The 7,554-nt window shown below is 42.1% G+C and overlaps 1 protein-coding gene across 1 annotated transcript; it reads left to right on the top strand.

Moving 5' to 3' along the window:
• Positions 1–4,355: 4,355 nt before the first annotated feature.
• On the top strand, positions 4,356–5,944 carry LOC108104237. Its single transcript, XM_017210187.2, has 2 exons — positions 4,356–5,821; positions 5,877–5,944. The coding sequence occupies exon 1, from the start codon at positions 4,503–4,505 to the stop codon at positions 5,775–5,777; it is 1,275 nt and encodes a 424-aa protein (XP_017065676.2). The 5' UTR covers positions 4,356–4,502; the 3' UTR covers positions 5,778–5,821; positions 5,877–5,944.
• Positions 5,945–7,554: the final 1,610 nt, after the last annotated feature.

The following is a 7,554-nucleotide window of genomic DNA, read 5'->3' as shown; positions in this document are numbered from 1 at the left end:
TATTGTTAAAAAAAAAGGCATTTCATCCCAATGTGCATTGGAGCTACAGCAGTTCCAATACGACGTGACCTACCGACGCAGAGTCCAGAACCTGGTCGCGGACGCGCTGTCGCGGCAGCCTCTGGCGACATTACAACAGGAACAAGTACAAGACAGCGACTGTAAGGGGATCACGAAAATGTTACGCAGGATCCAGCAGGAGCCGGCTAAGTATCCGGATTTCCGAGAGGAGAACGGACAACTCTACCGGCGCATCGGACTACGCTCAAAGGACGGGGAATAAACCCCCTGGAATCTATGCGTGGGTACCCGCGACCGCGTAAGAGAGCTGACGGAATGCCACGACCACCCCACCGCTGGACATCTGGGCGTGCGGAAAACAAGCACGCGAGTGGCCCAGAGGTACAACTGGCCCGGACTATTCCGAGAGGTAGCAAAATACGTGCTATGGTTCCCGAGATGCCAAAAATTCAAGGTAAGCCAGGAAAAGCCGGCCGGGAAGATATTCACGCGCCAGGTCAACGAACCTTTCCACGTGTTATGCACGGGCTTCGTGGGACCACTTCCGCGTTCCAAGCAAGGGAACACTGTCCTACTGGTGATCCTCGACGCGTTCAGCAAGTGGGTGGAACTTGTCCCCCTACGAAGAGCCACCGTGCCGTACCTCGAACGAGCATTTCGAGAACGTATTCTAAGTCGTTTCGGAGTCCCAAAGACTTTGGTCTGTGACAATGGGACATAGTTCACTAGTCGAGAATTCCGGACATTTTGCAAGTCTCTGGGAATGGAACTGCAGCATACCGCGCCTTACGCGCCCCGCTAAAACCCTACGGAGAGGGCGAACAGGACGGTTAAAACAATGAGTGCACAGTACTTGGGAGACGCACCGCAGAAAACTTGGGATCAGATTTTGCCGGAGATCTCACTCGCCGTGAACAGCTACCAAACGCGCTCTTCGACGAAGTCACCCCGGGACGAGGAACAGCCCTGATTTCCTCTGCGGAACGGAGTGAGCAGCTACACAACATATTCAAAGTTGCCCGCGACAACGCCGAGCGTGCCACGGCCGACCAGGGCAAGCACTACAACCTATGAAGACGTGAGTGGAAACCACCACTAGTCTCCCTGGTTCTCGCCCGCCGCCATGTACTTTCCAACGCAACCGAGGGTTTCGCGGCCAAACTGGCCTCAAGATTCGAGGGGCCGTTCCGAGTGCACTATGGTCCAGAATCCGTTTTCTTGGGCATAAAGTCGATTTTTTTATGTTAATATATCGTTGTTTTCTTATTTTTATCTTAAAGTAAATTCTTCATACATTATAAAAATGTTAATTAAAAGCTTTAAATGTGCCACCAAAGCTTATTGTGAGCTTTTAAAAGTGCGATTGCGATCAGCTGATTTCCGAATAGAAATTCGCGCCAAAATATTTACTTGCTTTGAGTTGTCTCACACGGTTTAATTTAGTCAAAAAAATTAAACTAAAATATGGAAAATAATCCTCAAGGTATGCACTATTTAATGTATACTGTTATTTTATGTGTAGTTCTACGTATTTAGTGTTGTGTAATGTCCAATTTATGTGTATGTTTTTAGAAAACTAACATGCGTTCTCCGTGTTTCGTGGAATATAACTAATGAGCTGCTCCATGCTGACAGCAACTAATTGGTCCAGAATGTACTTGTGAGTGTTGTCTTTAACCACAAACCAAAAACTCATCCCCGTTCGTCCCCCTTTTCTCGTATTTTGGTAATTTATAGGCACGTTTGAGTTTACTCACAGCGAACTTTTTGAAATATGGCGCAGCGGCAATCGCAAAAATCAATGTGTATCTGATTGGATATACACAAAAATTAATAAAAACGCTTTGGAATCCAATACGATAAAGGAAATAGACAAAAAAAATCAGTAATTTTAATAGTTACATTCATAAACGGCTTCCCAAATATAACTACATGATTGAACGGTTCATGTCTAATCATACTGTATGGTTGGAATCAAAAATATCAATTACTATTGATGAAACCTGCAAAAAACCACAGCAGATGGGACGTCCAACCTTATCTTACACGAAAGCGGGTAGAAGATTAAAAAGGAAATTGGCATCTGAGCTCGCAAATGAAAATAATTGTGACACAAATCTTCTGGCACATGCTGCAGCAGTCTCTGCAAAGAAACAAAGCAAGAAGAACACGGCTTTTGTTCTAAAAAAAAAGCCATAACAACACCCGAATACTCAACTGAATCGAGAAAACAATTTGATGTGCAAAAACCCATTCCACTTACACCCGATGAAGGTTTGGCATACCTCCTGGATAATTCTCTTACAAAACAGCAGTACATGAACACTAGACTTATCAATAAAAGTCGCCATAGTGACATTTATCCAGCCAATAGTCTAATAATGGAATATAAATTACAATGCAGTCCTGGAGATATAAAAGTTACAGAAACTGCCGCCCAAGTATCATTACAAAACCTTTTGGATCATACTGCTCACAGAATTATTAAAATGCAAGCCGATGTTTTAAGCCAGTTTCCAAACAGCTCTGAAATTAAACTAATATGCAGCTATGGATTTGATGGTTCTACGGGTCATTCAATATACAAGCAGAAGTTTGATACCAAAACAACTGGTGAACAGCTTTCAGATCACTCAATTTTTGTGACTTCTGTTATACCCATAAAAATTATAGTCGCTTTTGATCACAACATATGGAATAATAGAACACCGCAATCTATTCGATTTTGCAGACCTTTAAAAATTGAACTTGTAAAAGAAACTACGGCACACATAATGATGGAAAAGAACTTTTTAGATTCTCAAATTAATAATCTCAAACCTTCTGTTTATAAATTCAATGAGAATCGTGATATAACAGTAAATTATGAAATGCACATGACACTTATTGATGGCAAAGTGCTAAACGTTTTGACTGGAACTACATCTACTCAATGTTGTCCAATCTGTGGTGTCACTCCAACAAAAAATATTAGAAATAAAAAATTTTAATTCTGAACTTTTTATCCCAAAGCCTGGAGCTTTGCAGTTTGGCGTAAGTCCATTGCATGCCTGGATCCGGTTCATAGAATTTGTCTTAAACATTTCATATAAAATTGAATTAAAGAAATGGCATATAAAAGGTGATGATAAGATTGAAATGAGCAAACGGAAAATATACGAAATGGGTCTTCGGATAAGCATGACAAAGCAGAATGTAAGCGGCAATACCAATGATGGTAATACGGCAAGGAGAGCTTTTGCCAATACTAAGCTACTAGCATCTATTACCAACTTCAACGAAGATCTTTTAAATAAATTTCACGCAATTTTAATCGCCATTTCTTCCAATCATTATATAAATTCGGAAAAATTTCGCTCATTTTGTGAAACAACTTTTTTATTATATTTGCGAAGCTACCCTTGGTATCCGATGTCACCAACAATTTATAAAATATTGGTTCATGGTTAATCTGGTAATCATTCGAGCTTAGTTCCACTAGGATGCCTAGGCGAAAATGCTTCTGAAGCTCGTAACAAAATATACAAAAAAGATAGATTTTCGCATTCAGAATGATCTGCAGTGCGATTCTGACGACGATCTGGATAATTATAATATTGAATTGGATGAAGAAGAAAATTGCATTTAAAAAATAAGTAAGTAATTGAATAGAACAGGAAATAATATATATTTATTCTTAATTAGTTTGCAGGGGCGGCAGGCGCGGGCGTGGTCGCACTGACCCAATTTTTTGTACAGAAATTTTTAATGCCATAAAAATAAATTCTGCAAAGTTTGAACCCTGTAGCTCAATTTTTCGACTTTATGCCAAAAAAACGGGACCTCAGTGGAGTGGTCAAGTTCCTCTCCCATAACATAGTCAGGCTGCAAGACGCCGGAAGCCGCCGTCGCCGCACGGCCAGCATAAACCACCTCAAGCCCTACCATCAGGGCGACGAGGATGACGACGACGACGACACGCAGGGGACACCAGAACTATCCGCATCCACACAGACCAGGAATCCAGAGCCGCAGGGCATTTAGGAGGACAAGAGTTTAGAGTACGCACCACATATAGGCAGGCGACGTACCTGTGGTACGCTATTAACCGCATCCCACTTTCCTCAGGTCCCCATACAACGAAACACGGGAACCCATCACGGAGCTGCCAGATCTGCGGAAATACTTCCTCCAGACACGACAACAACCACCGCATGACGTCACAGCATCGAGCTATCGATAAGTACGGCGCCAACCGAGCGATCGCGTTCATCTCAACAAAACGGTTGTAGTAGGCTGAGTATATGGTCACCTTATTACCGATAAAACCCTCGATTGTAGATGTTCAGCTAACATTAAGATTAACATGAACTGTAAGAAAGCCCAATGTGGGACATTCTAGATACACGAGCTGAATAAAGTGGACGTGCTTTGAGTAAAGTTGTGTGCATTATTATAAAACTGTCCCTCTCACAAATTCAGAAGTGGTTCAGATCTACGCAATGGACGAAATTAACTTTAACGAATACTCGGTTGTGCAGTTAAAAAGATGGCTTTCCGCGTTGGGACTGCCAACTCAAGGCCTTAAAGCCGAATTGATGGCTCGCCTTGGGAGTGTTCCTCGTGAAGAGCGCGGCCATGCACCACGTAAGGACGCCAACCAAAACCACGGAGAGGATCATCCCGATAACGAGAATCCTGGAGAGGATCATGACGTCGCCTCCGAGGGCAACGAACCGGACAACGCTCCAGAGGTTGCACAGAGGGTGATTTCCCGGAATGCTCTCGAGCAACCTGAGCTTCTTGCTATTATCAGGCAGCTGCAGGCAGAAATTGGTGCTCATCGCAGTTTGTTGCAGCACGCGCAGACACGTGGCGCCACACAACAGCAACAACAACAAGCAGTTGGAGTCTCGAACCTTCTGCCGCAATCGCATGTGCATGCATCAATTGGCAACCCTGTCAGTCTGATCGTGCCACCGACCTCAAACGACGACGCATCTGGTGGCAGCACTGCAAGCCTGAACGGTTCAGCAGCCCTGCAAGGCATAACATCGGGTGGCAACACCAGCAGTTTGGCAGTATTCGGTTCAGCAAACAATAACAACGCCGTTTTTAACGCTGACAGAACCACCAACCGGGCTGCATCAGCAGCATCATTGTCTTTCGCCAAAGAAGCAGCCATAGACTTTGACGAAAACATGTGTGCTCGCAACTGGGTGGAACTCCTCAAGAATATTGGACAGGTATATACATTGGCCGACGACGGCCTAAGGATGCTGTTCGTTACGAAGCTTAAGGGAAAGGCACAGCGCTGGTTGCATGCCAACCGTACTAGGATGATGGAACCTTTCGAGAGGTTATGCGAGCAGCTGATTATGGCCTTCGGGCAAACATCTTCTAAGTCCGAAAAGCGTCGCAAGTTCGAGCAACGTAAATGGCAGCAAACCGAGCGTTTTGCCATGTACTTCGAGGAGAAAATGATGTCGGCTAAACCCATCAACCTGGACACAGATGAGCTTTTAGAGCAAATCATCGAAGGAGTGCCATCAGCAAATTTAAGGGATCAAGCTCGCATTCAACGATTCGCCAACCCGGAGCAAATGCAGCAAGCCTTTGTAAATATCTGCCTCCCGCAGATAAATGAAGCCAACGCAGCGAAGAAGTCATCAATGGAGGTCTTTGGGAATAATGATCTGCGTTGCAGGAACTGCAACTCCAAGGGCCATTTCGCGAAGGATCCTGTTTCGCCTGTGGAGAAATGGGGCACTTCGTAGGGCAATGCCCCCAGAAGAAGAGCGCTAGCGACAAAAACAACTATGTAAGATCTATCCAATTTTTTTTTGTTTATTATTTTAATGTACCAATCATTGCAGAATCGCTCATAGACTCAGGCAACGCGATATCTTTTATAAAACTATTCAAAGTCCCTTATGGAACGCACATTAATAAAGTTAACACTCCATATTATGGTATAAATAAGAGCCAACTTAATGTAAAAGGAAAAAGGTTGTGCTTTATAATGAAGAAAGGGAATAAAGATTCATTTTGATTTAATAATTGTCGCTGATGAGTCCGTGAGCCATGATGCAATTCTGGGAAGGGATTTCATGGGTGTTTATGGATTAAGCATTAATCTAGACACCCTTGACACTATTAAGAATAGTGATCATAGTATTTACAAAAAGAACTCCGTCTGTCACACCTGCAACTTGAACCTGTTGTGTGGGACGGAGGGGCAACGACATGCAATGGCTGAGTTGTCAGATGCTTTTTGTACGGATTGCCTAACTAAAAATAAGACTGTTAAGAAACAATTGTCAGAAAAAGAGACTGTTAGAAAAAAACTTTTAGGAAAAGAGATTATTAAGGAGCAACTGTTAGGAAATGAAATTGTTAAGGAGCAACTGGTAGGAGAAGAGACTGTTAAGAGCCGACTGTTAGGAAATGAAATTGTTAAGGAGCAACTGGTAGGAGAAGAGACTGTTAAGAACCGACTGTTAGGAAATAAAACTTTTGAGGAGCAATTATTAGGAAAACAAACCGAAAATCTTACAAAGAGCGTTTTAGAAGAAACATTTATTTGATGAGGATATGTTAAGTATCAACGTTGTGGATAATCAATTCCCGGAATATAGCTGTGGTAATGAAATTGACTACGAGACCAAGTGCAGGTTTATCAAAATGTTTAATACGTTATACGATACTGCAAAAAGACCAGAAATACCTTTTACCAGGTGCGAAATGAAAATTAACATAGAAAAATCGAAGCCGTTCAGTTGTTCACCTAGGCGGCTATCATATAGTGAAAAGGATCAGCTCCAAAAACTGTTAGACGAATACCTAGATAAAGGTATTATAAGAAATAGTGACCCGGAATATGCTTCCCCAATCGTGTTGGTAAAGAAGAAAACTGGAGATCTTAGGTTATGCATAGACCATCGCAAGCTAAATAAGATTTTAATAAAAGACAACTATCCTCTGCCTCTAATAGATGACCTCTTGGACAAACTAGTCAATAAGAGTGTATTTTCGAAGCTCGATCTAAAAAATGGGTATTTCCACGTATTCGTGAGCGATGATTCGATAAAGTACACGTCTTTTGTGACTCCTTTAGGACAGTTTGAATTTTTGAGAATGCCCATGGGAATAAAAAATGCTTCAGCCGTTTTTCAACGTTTCGTAAACAAAATTTTCTCCGATTTGATTAGAGAAAATAAGGTTATTGTATACATGGATGACATAATGGTGGCTAGCACAGATATAGAGGAACATTTAAGTACATTAAAGGAAGTGTTTATTCGGTTAGTTAATAATAAGTTAGAGCTGCGGCTAGATAAATGTGAGTTTATGCAGTCAAGCATAAAATATTTAGGATTCTTTATAACTAAAGAAGGAATAAGAGCAGATGATAGAGGGCTTGATGCTATTAAAAACATTCCGATTCCAGAAAAATTACACAACGTACAAAGCTTTTTGGGTTTATGCTCATATTTTAGACGCTTTATAAAAGACTTTTCTGTTTTAGCCAAGCCACTTTACGATATGCTAAGG

Source organism: Drosophila eugracilis, unplaced genomic scaffold, assembly GCF_018153835.1.
Source record: "Drosophila eugracilis isolate 14026-0451.02 unplaced genomic scaffold, ASM1815383v1 contig_173, whole genome shotgun sequence".
Classification (NCBI taxonomy): domain Eukaryota; kingdom Metazoa; phylum Arthropoda; class Insecta; order Diptera; family Drosophilidae; genus Drosophila; species Drosophila eugracilis.
Note: the sequence above shows the minus strand (reverse complement) of the source record. Positions and strands in the feature narration are given on the sequence as shown.

Coding starts and splice junctions, on each gene's coding strand:
- LOC108104237 (XM_017210187.2), top strand. CDS start 4,503: ATGGACGAAATTAACTTTAACGAATACTCGGTTGTGCAGTTAAAAAGA.